Source organism: Mytilus californianus, unplaced genomic scaffold, assembly GCF_021869535.1.
Source record: "Mytilus californianus isolate M0D057914Y unplaced genomic scaffold, xbMytCali1.0.p SCAF_1, whole genome shotgun sequence".
NCBI lineage: Eukaryota > Metazoa > Mollusca > Bivalvia > Mytilida > Mytilidae > Mytilus > Mytilus californianus.
The window spans coordinates 79,663,939-79,690,233 of record NW_026262581.1 but is presented as its reverse complement, the minus strand read 5'-3'; the positions used below and the strand labels follow the sequence as shown (position 1 = coordinate 79,690,233).

General features: G+C 33.0%; 1 protein-coding gene across 1 annotated transcript in view; it reads right to left on the bottom strand.

Annotated features, from left to right (window-relative positions):
* Positions 1-512: 512 nt before the first annotated feature.
* LOC127708342 (E3 ubiquitin-protein ligase RNF14-like) overlaps positions 513-26,295 on the bottom strand; it is a 34,021-nt gene continuing 8,238 nt past the window's right edge. The window contains exons 2-11 of the mRNA XM_052213201.1: positions 21,377-21,481; positions 18,016-18,136; positions 17,206-17,440; positions 16,441-16,557; positions 15,238-15,420; positions 13,847-13,946; positions 11,888-12,022; positions 7,443-7,663; positions 6,469-6,634; positions 513-5,821 (exon numbers count right to left, since the gene is read on the bottom strand). Coding sequence (XP_052069161.1) covers positions 5,540-5,821; positions 6,469-6,634; positions 7,443-7,663; positions 11,888-12,022; positions 13,847-13,946; positions 15,238-15,420; positions 16,441-16,557; positions 17,206-17,440; positions 18,016-18,136; positions 21,377-21,481 — 1,665 coding nt within the window. The 3' untranslated portion in view covers positions 513-5,539. The remainder of the gene's footprint in view (positions 5,822-6,468; positions 6,635-7,442; positions 7,664-11,887; positions 12,023-13,846; positions 13,947-15,237; positions 15,421-16,440; positions 16,558-17,205; positions 17,441-18,015; positions 18,137-21,376; positions 21,482-26,295) is intronic.

The following is a 26,295-nucleotide window of genomic DNA, read 5'->3' as shown; positions in this document are numbered from 1 at the left end:
TTTAATGAGCCAAAGTTGTAGTAAAATCTGTGACATAGCCAATTTACTGTTCCTTGACCTTAAACCTCTTTAGCAGTTCTTATTTAAGATTTTTCTACACATTTCTCAATTGCTCAACAATATAATACAATGTTTATAACCATAGGCTGTAATGGGTGGTTAACCACAAACACTTAACACTTTACAAGAACACATTCAGCCACATCTTGCTTCTACTGGTTAAGACATTCAAAAGACAACTTTCATTAAAACTTATGTTTAGCTGTATTCAACATATCAATTGTCTTGTAAGGACCACAGTAACAACATTTTTTCCAACAACCTTGCAAAAATGGTGTAAGGAACATATCTTCTAAGTTGACCTTGTGTGTCATAGAGTTCCAAGTGTTCATAAACAACAGAAAGATTGGCAAAAGATCACATTGCTATTAAAGCCATGTTACTACAGTAACTACAATAAACATCGATGTCTAAACAACCTGCCACATTATAATAATAAAAATAACTGCAAATATTTTTCTTAAATTTATTACATTTCTTAAAAGTAAGATAAAAATAATTTAAAAATTCATTATAAGATAATTTTATAGATAAATGATTTAAGGACTCGGTTGAGGTAAACTAAAAAAATTATCACAATGTCATAAATAAATACAAATTATTATCACAGACTCAAAAGTAATAATATTAATACAAGGTCACATCCACACATCATGTGTGAGACATTTTTATTCTTAGGACAACTAATTGTTTTAAACTTTAATAATAAAAATACAAACTATTTTTTTCCCTAGTTAAATACAGGAACAACATCTTTTTTAAATCAATGTTGTTTACTAATTTGAAATAGAAACAAACTATCCAAAATTTTCATGGCAAAAAACAAAAGATGTTCTAGAGCTATCATAAAATCAACTATTTTCCTCAGACAAATAATGTGTAGATCATTAAGTAGATGACTGAGTATTTACTCAAATATTGAATAAATAAAATTATGATTATTAATCTGGTAAATACATGTGCAATATTTTTTGATTGTGGAAAATGTGTATAAATGGGAGGGGATGAGAAATTAAATTAAATTTTATTTATTTCTTTGAATCAATGGATAATATCATAATTTCAATTGTGTAAGATGGCCATTTTCATCTTTTGGCATGAACCAACTATACATATATTGTAAGTTCTTAAGTTTTAAAAGTAATAAATCAAGAAGAATTTCAAATCTCTTATTTACAGAATACAAAAAATAAGATAGATTTCTACAGGATATAAAGTTTATAAATTGACATATTTTATAAGATAGAGGCAATACTTCATGAGATATATTATATATCTTGAATTCTGATAAATATAAATATAGTGTTCAATTAACAACAGGTTTTGTAATAACTGACACATAAGACATAAACACTTGAAAATGGTGATTAAACCACAAAATATAACTTTTAAAAAATGTATGTATACACAAGTTCTTGAACTTTCAGAAAATACATGAGAAATGATTAAATTATATTACAACATTGGTTGCAATGAATTATCGTGATTTCCCAGTGAAATAAAAAACCAATAATTTCACTCCTCTGATGTCATACGAAAATAGGTGTTGGTAAGACGTTTCGATGACGTTACATCAAAGCAAATTGTGAATTTGTAGAAAAAGATATAGTTCCTTGCATTTTCTACTTTATTTCCCTTAAAAAGCCCATTGTCAATGTCATAAAAAGAATAACTAATCAAGGAAATCAAATATTGAAAAGTATTCTGTTTGTGGCCAACAACACAGATAATTAACTCATGTGCTATGTGCATTCATGAATTAATGTGTTGTTCGGTCATTCATTGAATACTTTTCTTTTTTTGATTTCTTTGATTAGGTATTCTATAATTACAAAAATGTTTCTTAATAGTATTGCAGTTTAAACAAGTTTTCCTCTACTACTGTAATTCGATATCAAAACAGGCAGACTAGATATACATAAATAAATGGGGAATGTGTCCATGGGACACAGATGATGCCCCTGCTTGCATATAAAGTTATAAAGGGACATAACTCAAGAACAGTAAAAGTGACACTACCCGAATTCATACTTAGATTTGAGTTTTGTGGTAATAAGCATTGTGTACAAGTTTCATAACATTTGGTTGAGGCAAACTTAAGTTAGAGAACGGAAATGAAAAATTCAGCAATTTTTCCATTTGTAAAGGGGCATAACTCTAGAACAGTAAAAGTAACGCCACCAAAATTCAAACTTGATCTGTGTTTTGTGGTAATGATCATTGTGTATAAGTTTCATAATATTTGGTTGAGGCAAACTTAAGTTAGAGAATGGAAACCAATTTCCAGACGTACGGACGTACACACGTACGGACTGACGTACAGATTGTCAAGGGTAAAACTTAATGCTTTCTCTGCATAGTGGAAATTCCTTTTTTCCCCATGGATGTAATCATTACATTACCCTTTAACAGACAAATGCACAACTCCTGGTTAATAACATTATTCAGGTTGCAACATTGTTTCAAAATGTTTGAATACTGCAAATATCAACAAGAAATGATTGTAACGATGCTGTTACGAAGTCTACCAAACGAAGCTCCCATAATTTGTAATTCCCAGGGTCGCCTGACATTTGACAAAGTCCAGTGAAAATTGGTTTGGTCCAGTAAAGTTATATGCATTAGTGATGCCTGGGGACTAACCCTGTATATCATTCAAATCATCTTGGCATGACAAACCAGAATATATATGGTTTAGGGGTGGGGATCTCGACCATTTACAAGATACTAGAACATTGGGGGTGGGGGGAACCCCTGGGGACTGACCCTATACGGCATTCAAATGTTCGAGACATGATGAACAGGAATATATATGGTTTAGGGGTGGGGATTTCAACCATTTATAAGATATTAGAACTTTCTCAAATGGCAGGGGGTCGGGATGACCCCTGGGGACTAACCCTGTATATCATTCAAACCATCTTGGTATGACAAACCAGAATATATATGGTTTAGGGATGGGTATCTTGACATTAGAGCTTTCTTAAATGGCAGGGGGTGGGGGTGACCCCTGGGGACTAACCCTGTATATCATTCAAACCATCTTCGCATGAAAAACCAGAATATATATGGTTTAGGGGTGGGGATCTTGACCACTTACAAGATATTAGAAATTTCTTAAATGGCAGGGGGTGGGGGTGACCCCTGGGGACTAACCCTGTATTTCATTTGATGTGCTTTATCATAACAAACAAGAATATATATGGTTTAGGGGTGGGGATCTCGACCATTTACAAGATATTAGAACTTTCTCAAATGGCAGGGGGTCGGGATGACTTCTAGGGACTTACCCTGTATATCATTCAAACCATCTTAGCATGACAAACCAGAATACATATGGTTAAGGGGTGGGGATCTCGACCATTTACAAGATATTAGAACTTTCTTAAATGGCAGGGGGTGGGGATGACCCCTGGGGATCTACCCTGTATTTCATTTAATGTGCTTTATCATTTAAAACATTTTCAATTAAAAAGATTGTGTCTATCACAATTGGTTTTCAATTTATAATCATTTGAAAATTTTAAAAAATAAAATCTCATAGGGTTCTATAGTAAAACCTTCCTTTCTTTTTGCCCCTCAAAGTGCCCCTTTATAAACCCCATTGCACAAACAAAACCCTGATTGCACCACTAGACATGTTAGTCTAAAATATTGTGAAACCCTAAGTTAATCTGACAAGCGGTTTTGGAGAACAGGTGCGGACAAGTTCAAATTTAAAAGCGGCGGAAGAGGAAGAAGAAGAAGAAGAACTGAGCAAAACCAATAAGTCTTCCCAAACTTCGTTTGGGAGACTTAATTAAAGAAAAAATATATTTAATATCATATCTAATCAAAAATTAAATTTACATTTATTTCAAAATTATTTAATTCAATATCTCAATTTGCTTTTTAACACTTGCTGTTCTTAATATACTCTATTTTTAAAATTTCATTCAGGCATGCCAACCATATCTTACCACAATATATTATAAATAGCAATCCATAGACTTATACTCAAGTTATTGTCCTGAAACTAAAAAATCCTAGTTTTTTGGCCCCTTTTCGCACCCTAATTCATATACGGTTTGGGCCATGATCCTCAGAATCGATCCCAACTTTTCTGTTCAAATATGGAACCTTGTGGTAAAATTTCATAGAGATCCATACTCTAATACATAAAACAAAAAAAATGCTTGTTTTTGGCCCCTTTTTGGCCCCTAATTACTAAACAGCTATGACAATAACTCCAACCCTCCTATTGTGGTATGGAACCTTGTGCTAAAATTTCATAGAGATCCATACACTTATATTCATGTTATTGTCTGTGAACAAAGTTATTGTCTGCGAACCAGAAAAATGCTTGTTTTTGGCCACTTTTTAGCCCCTAATTACTAAACAGCTACGACAATAACTCCCAAAAAAATCAATCCCAACCCTCCTATTGTGGTATGGAACCTTGTGCTAAAATTTCATAGAGATCCATACACTTATACTCATGTTATTGTCTGTGAACAAAGTTATTGTCTGGGAACCGGAAAAATGCTTGTTTTTGGCCACTTTTTGACCCAGAATTACAAAACAGCTAAGACAATAACCCCCAAAATCAATCCCAACCTTCCTATTGTGGTATAGAACCTTTTACTAAAATTTTATAGAGATTCATACGCTAATACTCAAGTTATTGTCTGCTAACCATAATGTTTTCGGACGATGAAGCAGACATTACCATAACATAAAACGAAGGCAAAAATTTTGCGGTCATATAAAAAGACCTGATCCTACTAGGTAAAGTGAATGTCAAGACTGTTAAAAACATCAGTAAACTTCAGAAACAATTTTCTACTATTCTAATTCATTATCTAACTTTTTATTGATGATTTTAATACTATTTTTACTGGGTTTTTTTATATTTTAAAACATTGCATTCCTCTTAAAACAGTTTATAATTTGTGGTTTGAAATATTTTTAACTAATACTAAAAAAATAAATGTGGAATGTGTCCATGGGACACAGATGATGCTCCCGCTTGCATATCATATAAAGATATAAAGGAACATAACTGAAGAACGGTAAAAGTGACCCTACCCAAATTTGTACTTGATCTGAGTTTTGTAGTAATAAGCATTGTGTATAAGTCTCATAACATTTGGTTGAGGCAAACTAAAGTTAGAGAACTGAAACGAAATATTCAGCAATTTTTATGTTTATAAAGGGGCATAATTAAAGAACGGTAAAAGTGACGCCACCCAATTTCGAAACTTGATCTGTATTATGTGGTAATAAGCATTGTGTATAAGTTTCATAACATTTAGTTGAGGCAAACTAAAGTTAGAGAACGGAAACCAACTTCGGGACGTACGGATGGACATACGTACAGACGGACAAGGGTAAAACTTTATGCCCCCTCCGCTACGACGGGGGCATAAATATTGACTGTCATTTGGATTATTGGTATTGATACCTTTTGATTCATTTTAAACTTAACTTCTAATTTCTATTAACTATTCATATCAGCTTTCTTTCTTGGTTTTCTTGGCTGCATATCTTCTACATCATGCTTTGAGTGTTGTTTACAAAGAGTATTCGTGAAATGTTTGGTATATGGTGGTTTTATCAATTCAAAACAAAGAAAACAAAAACTATTTTTACAGTTCCAACATTTCATATGATTGTTTCTGTTTTCTCTTAAATTTCTCTGTCGACAATGAGGACATCTTTTTACATTTCTTTCTGCAACTACTCCACCTTCTAAAATGGCCTCCTCTATTTCCCTTACTTTCTATATAGATAAAAAAAAAGAAGTATTTACAAATTCAGTATAATTCTACAAAATGTCAATTAATTAAATGATTAAATAAACATTCAATTTATCTTGAATCATTAATCTTGGTTAATTCAATATGCTATCAGTTTAAAAAAAAATCAAAACAAATTGAAACATATTATTCAAGTTTTTGATTCTTTATTTTGCCAACTCTTGATTGTATCAGTTGTTAACCACTTGTTCATTTGGTAAGTATTTGACTAAAGTTACAAATTGATTTTAGACTTAAATCTTTCAAACTAAATTGGTTTTTAGTAATAAACCTTAGGAAGATAGAGTTCCAACTCCACACATGGCAGTTCACCTCCAATCTTAAATGATTAAGATTGTCAGTTTTCCTGTCAAAGGTCAAGGTTTTCTACTGGCAATTCCCACTTTCTCCACCAATAAAAACTGATTGCCACATTACAGCCAAAAGTGCTGAAAGTGGCTTTAAACTCCAATAATCAATCAAATCAATATTAAAAGATATACTGTTAATTGTATTCTAGATCCATTGTAGTAATGAAAACAACATACAGCTTGTAAAGCATGTTGAATTTCTTTAATAGCTATGCATAAAATTATCCTTTTTTGATAATAATTACTTTCAATTAATTTACCTGTGGAGTTGGATCTCTGAAAGGCATCTGTAAAATATCATCATCTATAGTAAAGTTTCCACATTTTGGGTTGTCAGAAAAATGTGCATAAGATATCTTGGTTATATCTCTCCCACAAGCCCAACACATGGCATTACCACACTTGGAACATGTCACTTTGTTGCAGCTGAAAAAAAATTCATTTAATAATGATAAACTTACATCATGATAATCTAATATTTATTCTGTTTCATGCAATTTTAGTGCAGTCTTTTTATTTTAACGACATAATTATCAATGCAACTTCATATATAGGTATTTTCAGTTCTACTTGGTGTGGTACTTGTCTCATGATAGACTTGTATATAGATATATACCAGTATATAGATTCTACCACTGCATCAATTGTAATATGGTCTGTCTCCATTCTAGACAGTTTAAGTTTCTAATTTAAAACGTGAGGCTCCTGAGTTTTAAATATTTAAAAAAATTATAAATGTTGAGAGGGGAAAAATATTGTTTTGCACAAGATTCAGTAGTGTAATCTGTTTCTTGAAAGATTTTTAGACTGAACTCCAGTTTCAGTTTTTCATCAGTGTTTTTTTAAATTTTATACAATACTGTTTTATATCCTGTGTAGATGTGCAATAGTTGTTTTCATTCTACAAGGTACAAAGAAGATTTAATTTAGAGGTGAAATTTTCTAAAATTCAATGTAACATATATCTGCACTGTCCATACAAAGCCATACAATTTTAGAAATGTTGCCTTTTCTACCCGTTTTCACCAAGTGCAGATTTTTTTGAAAAATTGCAGGTAGCTAAAAATAAGTGAAAAAAAAACCCATCTGTGGACATTACAATTTAATAACAGGTGACCCAGCAGACAAGTCAAAAACAACCCTGAATAACAATTATAACTCAAACAACAATGTAAAAAAAAAAAAAAAACGAAATCACACCATCTTATGAGCTGTCAATAAGCAGTGCACTTACCCACCATTTTTCTCAATAGGTGCTTTACATTTTGCGCATTGTCTGGTTCTGGCACGAATTAGTTGATAGCTTAAATTCATTTCCTTTCTTCTCTGCCTTCGCAACCTTTTCCGTTCATCTTCGCTTTCCTCAACATGTACATAGCCTGACTCATTAGATCCATTTTTACCAGAACTATCTTCATCTCCCTCCACTTCCTTTTCAAAGAAACAAGTATCTCCCTGGAAATAATAATGCTTAATTGATAATCGCACAATGGAAGGTGTTAATAATAATTTAAATTGAGCTCTAAAATTAAACAGAGTTCTCTTTATATTAATTACATGTAAGATTTTTACATTAGAAGTATATCAACAACTGCAATGCAGTCAATATATGAACAATATAGGAATGTATATGTATAATTTATGTAAATGCATCACAAAGATTTGACGTCATCTGAAACAATGATAATAATATAAGTGCCATACATATTGATATTGTTGTATTTTCAAAACATAAAATTTTGAACTGATGTTATAGAAATCTACCTTATGCTAATGAATATCAACAGATCTGTTAACCTATTATGGGTTGAAAAATCTCTCTGCATAATCTGTAACTGTTTGAAAATTGAGTTGTTATAAGAACCCTACAAAACAGACCACAATTTGTCTTTTATTTTGTATTTGAATGTTTAATAAATTGCTTCGCCGAGCGCAGCTGGATATGACCACAGAGGTCTAACCCTGAACAGTTGGGGCAAAAATGGACACAATATTTGCGCTTGATACAGGTCTGAATTTGGATTGTAATTAAATATTTGACACATAATAGGTTTCTGACACAGAATAACTGTAGTCAAAGTAGTCAAAGAACTTAGAATTGGTTATATGATTTGAATTAATATTTAATTTTTTGCTTTTGTGCAATACACTATGCTGTTGTGAATTGACTCCCCCATCCCCCCCCCCCCCCAAAAAAATTTTTTTTTAGGCTTTTTTGCAATACACTATGCTGTTGCGAATTGACCCCCCCCCCCCCCCCCCCCCCAATTCAAATTTCCAATGGAGTTTGCAACTATAATTACCCATTTAAATACATCATAAAAGTCTTAAAATAGAAAATGACATACATAATCATGGCTAAAATTAATATTCCTTAATCAGCATTTTTAATAGTAACTTCTAATAAAATGCTCCGCAGGGCGCAGCTTGATACGACTGCAGAGGTCGAACCCTGAACAGTTGGGGCAAGTATGGACACAACATTCAAGCTTGATACAGATTTGCATTTGGATTGTGATTAAATATTTGACACAGCATAGGTTTCTGACACAGAATGAATGTGGTCTAAGAACTTAAAAATTTTAAATTGGACATTCACCTATTATGGTCCAATATCCAAAATCTAAATACATGGTTAGATTCAGCATATCAAAGAACCCCAAGAATTAAATTTTTGATGAAATCAAACAAAGTTTAATTTTGGACCCTTTTGACCTCAATGTGGACAAAGTTGATAACGGGGCCCAAAAATCAAAAATCTAAATACATGGTTAGATTCAGCATATCAAAGAACCCCATATATTCAATTTTTGTTGAAATCAAACAAAGTTTAATTTTGGACCCCGATTTGGACCAACTTGAAAACTGGGCCCATAATCAAAAATCTAAATACATGTTTAGATTCAGCATATCAAAGAACCCTAAGAATTCAATTTCTGTTAAAATCAAAACAAGTTTAATTTTGGACCCTTTGGACCTTAATGTAGACCAATTTGAAAACGGAACCAAAAATTAAGAATCTAAATACTCGGTTAGATTCGGCATATCAAAGAACCCCAATAATTCAATTTTTGATGAAATCAAACAAAGTTTAATTTTGGACCCTTTGGACCTCAATGTGGACCAATTTAAAAACAGGGCCCAAAATCCAAAAACTAAATACACGGTTAGATTCAGCATATTAAAGAACCCCAAGAATTCAAGAATAAAACCCCATTGAAATTGGTCAAGAAATAAGCAATTTATACGAAGTATCTTCTTTTGCACAATACTGTGCAATTAAATATTTCTTGCTATTGCGCAATACTGTACAATTGACAATTTCTTGCTATTGCGCAATATTGTGCTATTGGATATTTCTTGCTATTGCGCAATACTGTGCAATTGAAGATTTCTTGCTATTGCGCAATACTGTGCAATTGAAGATTTCTTGCTATTGTGCAATACTGTGCAATTGAAAATTTCTTGCTATTGCACAATACTTATTATATAATAATTTACACATCCTGTTTGGTGTGTATCTCCTACCATATCATTATTATTTGCTTTTAAATATAAATCAGAAATAACCAACTTAAAATGGAAAATTTTAAAAGAAAAAAAAAAGGAAAAAAAGAAAAAAAAGGAAAAAAAAAAAAATCCCCCCCCCCCAAATTTTTTGAACCCCATTATGATTCATCACCCCCAAACTCAATCCCAGCCTTCCCTTTGTGGTATGGTACCTTGCAGTACAATTTCAGAGAGATCCATACACTTGAACACAAGTTATTGTCTGGAAACTAGAAAAATGCTTATTTTTGGCCCCTTTTGGCCCCAAATTCCTAAACAATTAGGGCAATTACCCCCAAACTCAAACCCAGCTTTCCCTTTGTGATATGGAACCTTGTAGTACATTATCAGAAAGATCCATACACTTACACACAAGTTATTGTCCTGAAACTAGAAAAATGCTTGTTTTTTGCCCCTTTTTGGCCCCTAATTCCTAAAATATTGAGGCAATTACCCCCATCATCAATCCCAGCCTTCCCTTTGTGGTATGGTACCTTGCAGTACAATTTCAGAGAGATCCATACACTTGAACACAAGTTATTGTCTGGAAACTAGAAAAATGCTTATTTTTGGCCCCTTTTTGGCCCCCAATTCCTAAATGTTTCAGCAATTACCCCCAAACTCAATTCCAGCTTTTCCTTTGTGATATGGAACCTTGTAGTACAATTTCAGAAAGATCCATGCACTAACACAAGTTATTGTCATGAAACTAGAAAAATGCTTGTTTTTTTGCCCCTTTTTGGGCCCCTAATTCCTAATATTTTGAGGCAATTACCCCCAAAATCAATCCCAGCATTCCTTTTGTGATATGGAACCTTGTGGTACAATGTCAGAGAGATCCATACACTAACACACAAGTTATGTCTGGAAGTTACAAAAATGCTTATTTTTGGCCCCTAATTCCTAAAATATTGAGGCAATTACCCCCATCATCAATCCCAGCCTTCCCTTTGTGGTATGGTACCTTGCAGTACAATTTCAGAGAGATCCATACACTTGAACACAAGTTATTGTCTGGAAACTAGAAAAATGCTTATTTTTGGCCCCTTTTTGGCCCCCAATTCCTTTACTGTTAGTACCATAACCCCCAAAATCAATCCAAACCTTCCTTTTGTGGTATTGAACCTTGTGGTAAAATTTCATAGAGATCCATTCACTTAAACTAAAGTTAGAGTGCGAAAACCAATGTGTCTTCAGACGACGCCGGACAACGCCAGACGACAACGCCAACGTCATACCAATATACGACCACAAAATTTTTTTTGCAGTCGTATAAAAATAAATTGGCAGCTAATCACCTCAAGACAATACAACATTTCTTTATACATAATTTAAAAGCAGTGTAAGGGAGGTAATCCAAACATAGCATAGTACTTTTAAGTAATTGTCCATTAACCAGGAAACCCTTGTTTTCCCCCCCTTTTTTGCCCCTTATTCCTAAATGGTTTGAGCTATAACCCCCAAAGCCAATCCTAACCATCCCTTTGTGGTATGGAAACTTGTGGTCTAATTTCAGAGAGATCCATACACCTTTCCACACGTTATTGTCTGGAAACTAGAAAAATGCTTATTTGGGCCCCTTTTTGGCCCCAAATTCCTAAACTGTTTGGACCATAACCCCCAAAATCAATCCCAACCTTCCTTTTGTGGTTATAAACCTTGTGTTTAAATTTAATAGATTTCTATTTACATTTACTAAAGTTATTGTCCGGAAATTGAATGTCTTCGGACGACGCGGACGTGATACCAATATACGACCGCAAAATTTTTTGCGGTCGTATAAAAATCAATCAAAGTCAAAATATATACATGTACTTGCATAAGGTCGATTTCTATCCGACGCAGCTTATATAATGTGGATTCATTTATTTTTGTAGGTAACAATTTTCGAGGATTTAGGAAAAAATGTATGTTGTGGATATATGATTTCCTGGTTTTGCCAAAGTCTGCATAAAAGACTATAGAAAATTTGTACTTCGTTGAAGATTTAAATTTGTGGTTAACCTTTTAACCACGAAATCAACGAAAATTGGTATCCCACAGATAATAATGAATGAAAAGTAAGCCAAAAGTAAGACGACTGATTTTTCAATAATTTCTAATAATACACTTCTACCGAGATCAGTTTACCTGATGCCATTTCTCTAAGCACTTTGTACAGAATGTAAACAGACATGACAAACAATGTCCTAGATCCTCCTCCTTTACCACAACATTCTGACATCTTGGGCAGTAAATAATGTCTCCCATTGTATCTAATCCATGCTGAAAAATAATAAACTACATTTAATATTGAAAACAAGTGAAACTGCGAGCTACTGCTCACTGATGATACCCCCGCCCAAATATGCATTTCCAACTACTTGGATGTCATGTGTAAAATGATGTATAGTTTGGTAAACAGAAAGTTGTTGAGTGATGAATCTAAAAACGCATGACACGGTATAGCTGACTTATATAAACCCTGAAACCAAATTTCAGAAATCCTTATGATGTAGTTCCTGAGAAAGATGCGACGAAAAATATTCATGGGACGGATGGACGGACAAATGGACAGACGGACGGACAGACAGACAGAGGTAAAACAGTATACCCCCACTTTTTTAAAGCGGGGGTATAATTAACTTTTTATTTGAGTCTAAAAATGGGAAAAAAAGGTGTTTGGTTTAAGGCCAATTTAAGAAAATAGGGGCTCCTTGTAGCCTTGCATCTATTTTTCAACCATTCAATGTTTCTGTCAGATTTATGAAAAAAAGCTTGGTGCTTGGCAGCTGAAAGGGCCTTAATAAGGCAGAAATCCCCTTTGGAAACTCCTTTCACAAAAACTCATATGTTGCTTCTATAAAATTGCATACTTAATATATAGAAACTCATTATCTGCAACAAGGGATGACAATGAAAGAAAACACTGTTTCATGAAATTAGCAGTAATTAGATCAAGATTAGATCAGCCTAGATATTTCATTATGTACAAAACTTCAATTTTCTTCAGATTTGAGTATAATCCTGAATGCATATCAAATAATTATCTTTTGATTTTAATGGTGAAAAACAGAATTTGAAATTTTTAAATAATTTTTGTGAGCAGTAATTTTAGAAATCACATTAATGAATCATTTATATCCAATTTTCAACATGCCCATTTATATATAAATGCACACAATGATTTATGAATTCACAAGGTCACATTCTTAAGTTAAGTTTTAGGAATCAAAACATTTACATCTGCACCTTTCTCACTGTTAAAGCAGTCTCTTATGAGTTATTACACAAACTTGGTCCAACTACTGTATATGTAGTTTTCATGGTGTATTTATTTTCAAAAATTTCACAGAAGGTATATTTTCGCGAAAAATAAATACACTTGAACATAAATACAATTTTCATGCATATTAGAAACCTGGAATACAATATCCCAAATGATCTTGACAATTGTACATGCATTTTTACCTTGATTACCATCAAGAGCCTCATTTGAACTGTGATATTGTAAAAACAACACAAGTGATCCACACAAAGAGCCAATAAATAACTTAATCGGGAGAATCATCTCCATTTAAACAAATGACAGTTTTGATGATTGCATTGATCTAATAATTTGTCAATTTTGTAAACAGGGACTCTGGCTTGTATTATATAGGTAAACAAATATAGACTTGATTAAAGAAAATTTAAATATTTTATGAACATAACTATAATTAAATCAATTTCAGACAAAATAACAAGTGAACAGTTTTATAAACTGAAAAATTTAGCTTCAAATGTCCAAGTTTATTTTTGAACACATACTTCTGCCAATTTAATCCATCGATGTTTCAAAGTTTTCTCTTTCACACTATTACTCATTAATCCCTGAAGGGTACCTACTATCCTAAATATAAACTTATATTCACATCCTAGTAAACAGACCGTTATAAATTTTTTTGTTTTCAATTTCGGTAATACCATGAAATCAAGTACACACGAATATGTCAGTAATACCAAATACGCGAAAATAAGAACTTGCAAAAAAAAGTACATATACAGTATATTAACCAAGTGCTGGTTTAAATGTGTGAACTTGACAATACAGTACTAGTAAGTAATAACCTGTAATATAAGCCTTTCCCATCTTTCATAATCATCATCATTCAGCACTTCCTTTAAAATGTAAGGTCTGATTTCTGTTTCACATTTGGGTTCTGGACATCTAAAATTGAAAAATTCATCAGCATTTGTTGATTGATTGTTGGTGTTTAACGCCCCTTTCAGCACTGTTGGTAATATATCATAGTTTTTATTAGTGGAGGAAGCCAAAGTGCCCGAAGAGAACTACGACTTTCAGCAACTAACAATCCAAGTGAACTCACAACCTCAGCGTTGAAAGGCTAGAAGATAAACTACTAAGACCATTTGGACACCATTAGCAATGGCTTAGATAATCTCTCTATGTTGATATGGTCTGATTAAAAATTATATTGACTCCTATTTGCCAAGGGTCGTGCAGGGAAACAATAGCTACAATATTGGTATCTTCAAAAAATGTACAATTGTTGATTGATTGTTGGTGTTTAACACCCCTTTCAGCACTGTTGGCTATATCATAGTTTTTATAAGTGGAGAGAACTACGACCTTCGGCGGGAAAACTAACAATCTAAGTGAAGTTAATTTTTCGTAAATTGTTTTGTTATAAATTAGGCCGTTAGTTTTTTCAATTGAATTGTTTCATATTTTTCATGTCGGTCCTTTTATAGCCAACTATACGGTATGGGTTTTTCTCATTGTTGAAGGCCGTACGGTTGCCTATAATTGCTTACATCCACTTCATTTGAACTTTGGTGGATAGTTGTCTCATTGGCAATCATACCACATCTCCTTATTTTTATATATAAATAACACACAGCTAATAGGGTGGTAGCCTCAAGGCAGAGATGCTTCTTTCAGTTTCTAAATGTTATTTAAGTTCAGATCCACCATTCAAGACAGTCGTCAATGCTTCTCCAGGTGTTGACAATATTTTTAGAATCTCTCATGAAATAAAAATCAATTTTGACAGAAAAGTTTTTTTCGAGTTACTTCCCATTTGGCAACCAATAGGGCTGCTGGCATGGGATTTTTTTTACACTTGAACACATGCTACCTATGTACACAAATATAAATTCAGAATGAAATAGAGATATAAACTCTGATTAAGACATAAGACACAGAGATTTCAGAGGAGTGTTTCTTAAATTGATAGACATCATTGTCAGCGATGACAAAAAGAAACATTCATGAATTTGATTTAATATATTCATTACAAATTTGTGAATGGAATCATAGAAAATCTTAATTTCTTTTGGTTTTAAGGCCATAAGAAGCTATTCATTATCCTCAGCAATAATTTAATTCATTGTAGATATCTATATTTTCCATTTCTAACAGTGAAAAAAAAGAAAAGAAATTAAAAAAAAACATGACGAGGAAAAAGAACAAAACAAAAGAAATCTCTAGAACTTACAATAAATTTTGAACAGTACCCTCTTTAACATGAAGTGAACAATGTTCTGCCATACAATCTCTACAGAAATGGTGTTTACATGGTAGCAGCCTGTCAAAATCTCTACCGGACTTTTCACAAAAACAAATACCACATTCCTGGTCATATCTTAAGAATTCTGTGATCTCTTCTTGCATATTATACCTGAAATAATGGAATATATTTTTTGGTACATTGTATATAGTTAAATGACTTCACAAAGATGTGCTAAAACAATGAAAACAAATTTCACATTTGATTATTTACCAAGACAAAAAACATGAGAAAATGTGTATATTTCTAAAAGTTCTTGATTTTCTTGTTTTCAATAAATATTTTAGTATGTTTTGGAGGGGATAAGTATGTGCGCATCCAAGAAATAACTTTTTTTTCTGGTGAGATTAAATAAATAGCTATAAGAAAGCTTCTCTAAAATAATTTGTTGGGTGTTCATAATTTTTTAATATAGGAAATATAGATGAAAAACAGCATAAAAATCAGTATTTTTCTTCACTTTTATGAAATGGGTGCACATAAAGACATAGTTATGACATCATAACACTTAAAATATTGTCTTATTCATTTAAGTTTCTTTTTTTCATATACTTCCCTAAATCAAGTGCAAATTGGATAGTAATAAAAAATTAATTTTCTTGGGCGAAAAAACAGGCATTCCTATTCCTTTAACAGTCTTCAAGTTAAAAACCTATAAAACAATATTGCTGAATAGGGTATGCAAAATTTCCGAAAAATGAATCTCAATTCACCATTAAACTTTAACCAGATAAGAGAAAATGTCTCAGCTTTGAAACGATTCATCATACAAGTTTTCTGTGAACTTCGCAGAAAATGAAGCTAACTATCACATACACTCAGGAAAAAGTAAAATCACAAAAATACCGAACTCCAAGGAAAATTCAAAATGGAAAGTCCTCCATCAAAGGGCAAAATCAAAAGCTCAATCACACCAAACAAATGGAAAACAACTGTCATATTCCTGATTTGGTACAGGCATTTCCCCATTTAGAAAATGGTGGATTAAACAATACAACACTCAATGTACTTATCTAGTTATTAGTAGTTAGTACTCACGAAGTCTATTATACAGATGCTTTCATTTCTTTTAGGGTAACTTTTAGACATTATTAGACATTTTTCAGATAGACACACAATTTTGTATAATACCTGAGCATTTCATTAACAGTATCATCTATATTATCACAATCTGGAACAGCCCTGGTGTCAATATCATCATCTGTAACACATTGTTGGACAAATACTTTATCACTGATACCTAAATAACTGAAATAGAGATATTAAAACACATCAATTAAAACACTCAGTCCCAGGTTAGGTGGAGGGTTAACAGGTCCAAAAACATTTTTAACCCCAACACAGTCTGTTTGTGCCTGTCCCAAGACAGGAGCCTGTAATTCAGTTGTTGTTTGTTGATGTCTATCATATTTGTTTTTCGTTCATTGTTTTGTACATAAATCAGCCCATTAGTTTTCTTGTTTGAATTGTTTTACATTGGTCATTTAGGGGCCTTTTTTAGCTTACTGTGCGTAATGGGTGGTTTTACAAATTGTTGAAGGCCATATGGTGACCTATTGTTGCTAACTTTTACGTCTTTAGGTCCCTGGTGGAGAGTTGTCTCACTGGCCATCATACCACATCTTCTTACTTTTATACTAAAATGTACAAGTCAAAACAAAGATGATTGACTCAATTTCAATGTCTTAACTTATTCGCCTTGGGGTAAATTCACACAACACAATAAGTTCCTCTTCATATCAATATTTATGTTTACAAACTATTCTCACATTTAACTTGATCGAGAAAATAAGCGAAAATAACCCATGTGTGAAAATTTCCAGTTTACAGTATGTTATTTTCAAATTTCCAAAAAATAATAGAACTTTTTCAAAGGGATTAGAAAATATGACTCACCTAAAAATATTGTGTTCAAGCCAATCAATCCATGAGAAGAGTATTGGCATTGATGGACATTCATTCCATAGTCTATCTAGTTGTATGCACAAAGAGGTAAGATGGTCTCCATTCAACCATGATGAAGACAATGTGAAAATAGGTGGTTCAAATGAAGGGTACCCTGGTGTTAATACAACTGTTAGCCTCAAAGGTGTTAAAAACTTCACAGAAAATGAAGCAAATACTGTATTCCCTAAAAAATCAAACAAAAATTATTAAAAAATTAATGAAGAGAAAATACCTTTCGTCGTCAAGGATCAAATGCTGATTTCCTTCAAGAATGTTTAACCTTGAACCATAGTTATGGATAGTTATTATCAACCATTGGTCAATGATGTTATAAAATGATTTATTTCTTAGTACTGGTCACAATACTAGTGATGATGTATACTCGTATAAATTGTTTTATAAACAGGCATTAAGGTGATCATGTCTTCACATTTTTTCCTTACACCAGACTACATTTTGTTTTATTTTTTTTTACAGAGTAGTGGAAGGTTCAAGAACAAATATGTGTGTCAATAGGATTCCAGCTCTGCTCACACTAATACATTTTTGTCTTCAATGAACCAAGAAATCTGGGTCAAAAACATTATTTTGTATATATTTCATATCATAATGAACATGCATACTATGTTTCAAGTTGATATGAACACAACTACTATGGTAAATGACTTTAAACTAACTTTAATCCTACAGAGTAGAATGGGTAAAAAAACAAATATGAATTCAAAATAAGTACAAATAAAAGTAACCTCATTTACATACTTGATTCTGATCTCTGTAGAACTACATCTTTATTATTAACATCATTTTCTCTAAGATCACCCTCAGGAATACAAACATTTACAGTCATAAGTTCATATGGTGATTTCACTGGGACTAAAAACTATAATAAATACAAAACTGACTTAAAACTTTAACATACAAAACTAGCTAAAAACTATAATATACAAAACTGAAAAAGATATTCATTAATGATATTCAATGGATAAAACTGAATATAATCCTGTCTGTCATATTTGTTTTTTCAGTTTGTTTTTTTTAGCATAAATTAGGCAGTTAGTTTTCTCTTAAGGATACATATAGTTTCAAATTTGGTATGATGGGGCCTTTTAATTTTTAAAGTTTAATATACACCACAGAAATGGTTTTGTTCATTGTTGAAGGCTGTACATTGACCTATGGTTGTTTACATCCAGATCCTCTTTCATTATCAATCATATTACATCTTCCTTTTTTATATGCTATATCTCAATTCAATTCTAAGATTTTATTGTTCAAATCAATTATATTTGAACAAAGGGATTGGTTAAAGGCTCAGCCTATACAAATCCTTTCCCATACAAGATGGATAGAAGAATAATTGTTTTTCACATATAACAATAATTTATACATAGTGAGTAAGGGGAGGCAATTCTCCTTGGTCTTATCAATTGATATACTAAATATCATAATTTAATCACTCATTTCCTAATAGGATTTAAGAAGGTTTTTCTAAAGTTTGAAATTGTTTATGAATACAAATTCCCTTTCAAAATAAGGTCTGCATCCCACAATATCTGAACCTTTGAGTTGTACACATTTTGTATAATTTATGAATCTCTGAGAACAAGAGTCAATATACATGATATAACAGAGTTCTCGATAAGTGGTGGTCCTAGGGATTTGACCACCACATTTTTGGGAAGGACCAACACAATTTTGGTAATTTGCATTAGAAAAGATAGTGAGGATCTTCATATTTTCTTCAAGGACCACCAGGCAAAAAAAGATTTTGAGAACTCTGGATATAATATGCTTATAAATGCAACATTTGGATATCAAAACTTTTTTCTTATAATTAATGTATTTATAGCCGAAAAAATAAATGCCTCTGTCAAGCATCTGCCTCATTATCATTATTATCATAGACTTAAATTTTTCTGGTTAATTTGGTTTTACTACAAAAGATTGCTTTCTAATGATACATTGTATGAATATATTATAGATAAAATGCTCTGCAGGGCGCAGTGTGATACGACCGCAGAGGTCGAACCCTGAACAGTTGGGGCAAGTATGGACACAACATTCAAGCTTGATACAGCTCTGAATTTGGATTGTGATTAAATATTTGACACAGCATAGGTTTCTGACACAGAATGAATGTGGTCTAAGAACTTAAAAAATTTTAAATTGGACATTCACCTATTATGGTCCAATATCCAAAATCTAAATACATGGTTAGATTCAGCATATAGAAGAACCCCAAGAATTCAATTTTTGATGAAATCAAACAAAGTTTAATTTTGGACCCTTTTGACCTCAATGTTGACAAAGTTGATAACGGGGCCCAAAAATCAAAAATCTAAATACATGGTTAGATTCAGCATATCAAAGAACCCCATATATTCAATTTTTGTTGAAAATCAAACAAAGTTTAATTTTGGACCCCGATTTGGACCAACTTGAAAACTGGGCCCATAATCAAAAATCTAAATACATGTTTAGATTCAGCATATCAAAGAACCCTAAGAATTCAATTTTTGTTAAAATCAAACTTAGTTTAATTTTGGACACTTTGGACCTTAATGTAGACCAATTTGAAAACGGAACCAAAATCCAAAAACTTAATACACGGTTAGATTCAGCATATTAAAGAACCCCAAGAATTCAAGAATAAAACCCCATTGAAATTGGTCAAGAAATAAGCAATTTATACGAAGTATCTTCTTTTGCACAATAATGTGTAATTGAATATTTCTTGCTATTGCGCAATACTGCACAATTGACAATTTCTTGCTATTGCGCAATATTGTGCTATTGGATATTTCTTGCCATTGCGCAATACTGTGCAATTGAAGATTTCTTGCTATTGTGCAATACTGTACAATTGAAGATTTCTTGCTATTGTGCAATACTGTGCAATTGAAAATTTCTTGCTATTGCACAATACTTCTTATATAATAATTTACACATCCTGTTTGGTGTGTATCTCCTATCATATCATTATTATTTGCTTTTAAATATAAATCAGAAATAACCAACTTAAAATGGAAAATTTTAAAAGAAAAAAAAAAGGAAAAAAAGAAAAAAAAAGGAAAAAAAAAAAAATCCCCCCCCAAATTTTTTTAAACCCCCTTATGATTCATCACCCCCAAACTCAATCCCAGCCTTCCCTTTGTGGTATGGTACCTTGCAGTACAATTTCAGAGAGATCCATACACTTGAACACAAGTTATTGTCTGGAAACTAGAAAAATGTGTTTTTTGGCCCCTTTTTGGCCCCCAATTCCTAAACGTTTCGGGCAATTACCCCAAACTCAATTCCAGCTTTCCCTTTGTGATATGGAACCTTGTAGTACAATTTCAGAAATATCCAAACACTTACACACAAGTTATTGTCATGAAACTAGAAAAATGCTTGTTTTTTGCCCCTTTTTTGGCCCCTAATTCCTAAAATTTTGAGGCAATTACCCCCAAAATCAATCCCAGCATTCCCTGTGTGATATGGAACCTTGTGGTACAATTTCAGAGAGATCCATACACTTGAACACAAGTTATTGTCTGGAAACTAGAAAAATGCTTATTTTTGGCCCCTTATTCCTAAACGTTTCGGGCAATTACCCCCAAACTCAATTCCAGCTTTCCCTTTGTGTTATGGAACCTTGTAGTACAATTTCAGAAAGATCCATACACTTGAACACAAGTTATTGTCATGAAACTAGAAAAATGCTTGTTGTTTGCCCTTTTTTTGGCCCCTAATTCCTAATATTTTGAGGCAATTACCCCCAAAATCAATCCCAGCATTCCCTTTGTGATATGGAACCTTGTGGTACAATGTCAGAGAGATCCATACACTAACACAGAAGTTATGTCTGGAAGTTACAAAAATGCTTATTTTTGGCCCCTTTTTGGCCCCTAATTCCTTAACTGTTGGTACCATAACCCCCAAAATCAATCCCAACCTTCCTTTTGTGGTATTGAACCTTATGGTAAAATTTCATAGAGATCCATTCACTTAAACTAAAGTAAGAGTGCGAAAACCAATGTGTCTTCGGATGACACCGGACAACGACGACAACGCCAACGTCATACCAATATACGACCGCAAAAATTTTTGCAGTCGTATAAAAATATAAATTTGATACCTGAAGTGAGAACATTTGATCATCTGTTAAATCTATTGGTCCATCACTTATTATACTAAATCTCTGATCTCCCTCCACTTCAAATAAAGATTGAAATACCAGCACCTGTACAAAATAAATTTGAAAAAATGTCAAATGCAGCATATAATTTTTAACATTATTTTCTTGCACATAATTTCAAAATAACCACTATATTCATAGCCAGCAATTGATCTGCATGCTTGCATAATGCTGAGATATTATCTGTCTTTGATTTGATTGATGAAGGCAAAATATAGATCTAACTTCTCTGCACTAGGCACATAGATCGCATAGTGGTGCAGTATATACATATACTTTTGTATGTGTAATTAAAAAGTAAAACTATAATGTATATCTTTAATAAGAAGAATAAAAAAAAGTTTCATGGAATAATGTTTTTTTTCTATTTTCATTATGTGTACTTCAGCATGTCATTCAGCATCGTACCTCCTGTAGTAGTAGTTTTGTCACCAAACAGACATATTCACCCTCTATATCACAGGGTTCTCACTAAGGAGAGTCCATGAGTCCTGGACTCATGAAAATATACCTGGAATCACCATTTTTAAAACTGGTGTGTCCAAAGATGCATCAAGATTGAAATATTTTGTATAAACTGAACACACATATCATCATTGTATAGCAAAACTATAAAAGTAATCTAAATCTTATCTCATTTCATTGCTCTGTTAGGTCATGGAGCCTTAAATGATAAATTTGCATTGCCATAAAACATCTTCTTCTTTCTGTTGGACTCACCGTGGCCAGAAATGACGAGTCCCTGGATTCGCCTTCAAAAATCTTTAGTGAGAACCCTGATATCAGGCATGAGAATGACATGCTAATTATGTGCATTTCTTCTTAAGCTACAGTCTGATTAAAATACAGATCCTGTGTGTCCAACCTTTGCTTACAAGGATCTGAAAACATACCAATCTCTACTTTCTGTTTCAAAGAACTTTTGTGATCCTCTGGGTTTGTCGGAATGATACACACCTTTAAAATTTGATGTCTGAAATTTCATTGGCTGATGTAATTATTTCCCGAACAGAAAGTGAAATGGAGTGTTGTCAGATCCTTGTAAGCAAAGCTTGGACACAGGATCTGTAGTTTAATCAGAATGTCATAAGCTACTGATCCAGATTATTAATATACTGTCTTTTAACATGCAAGTCAATATGAATCTATCACCAACTTCTACATGCAGCACTGTCCTTGGTGCCTTCTACAGATAAGTTATCCATTCCATTGAATTGCCAAATTATAAACAGCACTACATTTGTCAGGGTGTGCGCGAGATGGGGTAATGTATTCAAAATCTGAACATTATCATAATACATCATTTCATAGGTTTCAGTTATTTTGATTGTAAACAACAATTGCAAGGCATGTTTTATTATCAATAATATGCTTCCCCACTTTTAACAAATGCTTCAGTCAACACTTTAATGGCCCAATAAAATTACAACAAAAAAAAAAGCATTTAATTCTTTTATATAAATAAAAAGTTTGTTCAAACTGTTTCTACTTTATCTTTGCCTTAAACATGTTAAAATTAAATATTGTTTTTTGTCTAAAGCAATGTAGGATATTGTATTTTGATCCTTAATTGTGAGCCTATTCAATAGAAAATAAACATCTTCTTAAATGTATAAACTTGTAATAATAATTGAGAAGTATCAAATTTTATAAAGGTACAAGCAGAAACAAAATTTGCTATCACAACTTTTATTTGGTTTCTTTCAAATAATATGGCAATCATATACATGTACACAATGTACAGCAAGAAAAAAAAATGTTTTGGGGTCAAAAACTGAGTCCTGTTTTAACATATTTTCCATACCTCTTCAAATCCATAATTTCAGTGGTAAATATGCGTCTCTGTATGTTTTCGTACTAAACCTTCATAACCATCTAATTACAATTTGTAAATAGGCCACTTCACTGTTATTGCAGCCATATTGTAAGGTGGGGGTCCTGATCCCGAAATCCCGGGCTTAAAAACATGAAATCCTGAGGTCCCGATTTTAAAGAAATTTAAATCCCGACATACCGAAATTCGAAAAAAGAATTCCCGGATACCGAAAGGATCAATCCCGAAATCCCAAGCTTAAAAACACCCGATCCCAGAGTCCCGATAAAGGTCCAGCCCCCCCCCCCCCCCCTCATTGAATAGGGGCAGATTTTTTGGATAGAGGTGGAAATAGTAAGAAAGTACAGAAAATCCTATGCAGCATGTTTCCAAGTAACTGTTCTGTTTCAATGATGTTTTCCCGTATTTTTCAATGCATTTTACCTCCAGTATGAAAATCAGCCCCCTATTCAAAATAGCGCCAATAAGCACGAAAGGGCCTTTTATCTTAAACATGTTAAACAGGTACATAAAACTCATTAATTTTCATGACAGCATATTTGAGATAATTTGTGCCAACAGGCCTTAAGATTGAGGAGGTCCCAGCATCCTAAATAGCAAAAAGAACAACTTTAAAACAAGGATTTGTATTGTAAGACTTACTATACAAATCCTTGTTTAAAACAAATATCAAGTATTGCATAGTGGTCTGGCAGATGCAATCTAAACTGCAACATCTTATGACTGCATACATGTATACAAATAACAGACCAGGTAGCAGTGCCAATTTTTTTTGCATCTAAATTTCTAAATCACATAAATGATACATGCTACACATTTTTATTATGGTGATCTGTTCATATAGATATACATTATAGTTTATTATTTTTAGTGCTAACCAACGACCACAGAGAGATTAACATCCTCAACAACAGTATTCAAACATACCTATCTCAGTTGAGAAATTGTTCCTCAGAAACCATACGAAAATCAATAGCTCAGGAAAAGAACAAGAAAGAACGGCTTAATAACCCGGATGAGGAGATCTTGTGTATTGAACAAACCGCCAATACAGAAGTTAAACAAGTCAGATCAGAAACATGCTTGAGGAAAAAAAGGGAACAGTCTGAATTTAAAGATGAACAGTCAAATCCAGCTGGTAATACTAACATCACAAGCCCTGACAACTTTATATGTCCGTACTGCAATAAATACGTAGACGAAGGGATTGGTTGTGACAGATGCGACTACTGGTACCATTACCAATGTGAAAACCTGTCTAGCAAAGTTGGAGAAAATGAGCTGAAGCAGTTAGATTACATCTGTATATTATGTAATGATGATATATTGTATGAAAGAAGAAACATAACAGAGTGTGATCCATCTACAGAAGACGATAACATAGACATATGTACCAACACAGGAAGCACACAAGATGAGCAAGAAGAGATACAACACAATGCTCAGATCAGATCAAGGAATGAACTTGATCCCATAACCATCAGTATAGACCAAGAATTACCACCCAGGTCTAACAATATACAAAACCAGATGAGAGAAAAGATAGATAGGGAAGAAACTGATTTGAAATTGATCTTTAAGCCTACCACCAATGAAAGGACAGAAGGAACAGCAAAATCAAAGCAAAGACCAGTCATTGGTAATGAAACAGGACCAACAATAAACATGGCAGAAAATGTGAAGGAGAAAAGAACAAATGAGAGTCTGGTGAAAAAGAATCAAAAGGGCACCAAGAGCAAAAACGACAAAGAGGAAACTATCATTGCTCAAAAAACTAGGATACTTAACCTAGAGAATGAAATCAAGCACATGAAGGCAGTCCTAGACACAGTTACTAGAAGAGAAGAATCGCAACAAAATGTCCAAGCGCAACAACCTATAACAGACAATATACATGTAGGAGTACTAGGACCAAATAGTGATACACACAATACATACATATACCAACAGTTACAAAACGAAATGAAGGAAATGCATCTAGAGAACAGATTAAAAATAATGGAAAACCAAATGATGCAGAACATGTGTATCCAAACTGCGCTAACCACACAAATGGCTTTACAAAATAGGCATAGCATACCACATCATCATGGATTATACCAAGGACTACCTGGAAACGGTCACTATATACAACCAAATGTAATGCAATCCTATATGCATGCACCACCTTATGCATTCCATAATACGCATATACCAACACAGCCAGTTCTAAATCCAATGTGTATGCCACCAATTCCAATGCATATGCCACCAAATATAATGCATATGCCACAAAATCTAATGCAAATGACCACAAATCCAATGCATATACCACCAAATCTAATGCAAATGATGCCAAATCCAATGCATATACCGCCAAATCTAATGCAAATGACGCCAAATCCAATGCATATACCGCCAAATCCAATGCACAACTTTATGCAAATGCCAATGAATCCAATGCACAACTTCATCCAAGCACCACCAAATTCTATGCATAACTTACAAATGCCACCAAATACAATACATAACTTCAGACATATGCCGAGGACTCCAACATATAATAGTAGAACAGAATATGGAACAACAAGGCAGAATATGCATATCAACCAAGACTACAATGGTGCTCAACTTCAACAAAATATGCCTACACATAATACTGAGAACAGAACAACATCACAGCACATGCGATACCCGAATGAATCGGTGATGTCTAGGTCTACAGATGAACAGCAGCCACCTATAGACATGCATACAGTTGATATAGAACCTCACAGTACAACCACAGACATCCAAGAGAATAATAATGAAACACTACCTCAGAACAACTGTGAACAAAATGTTGAAACTGAAGTAATTCAAAATGTCAGTGAAGAGATAAACAACAAACCCAACAGGGTACAAAAGGAAGACTATACACAAGATGAGTCCAATCTAATGGGTCTACAGCAATCTTCAAATAATGGTCACCATTTTCGGATCACAAGCCAAAAAGGACTACCCCCAGAATTATCAGAAAGAAAAACAAACCATCAGGAAATTTAAG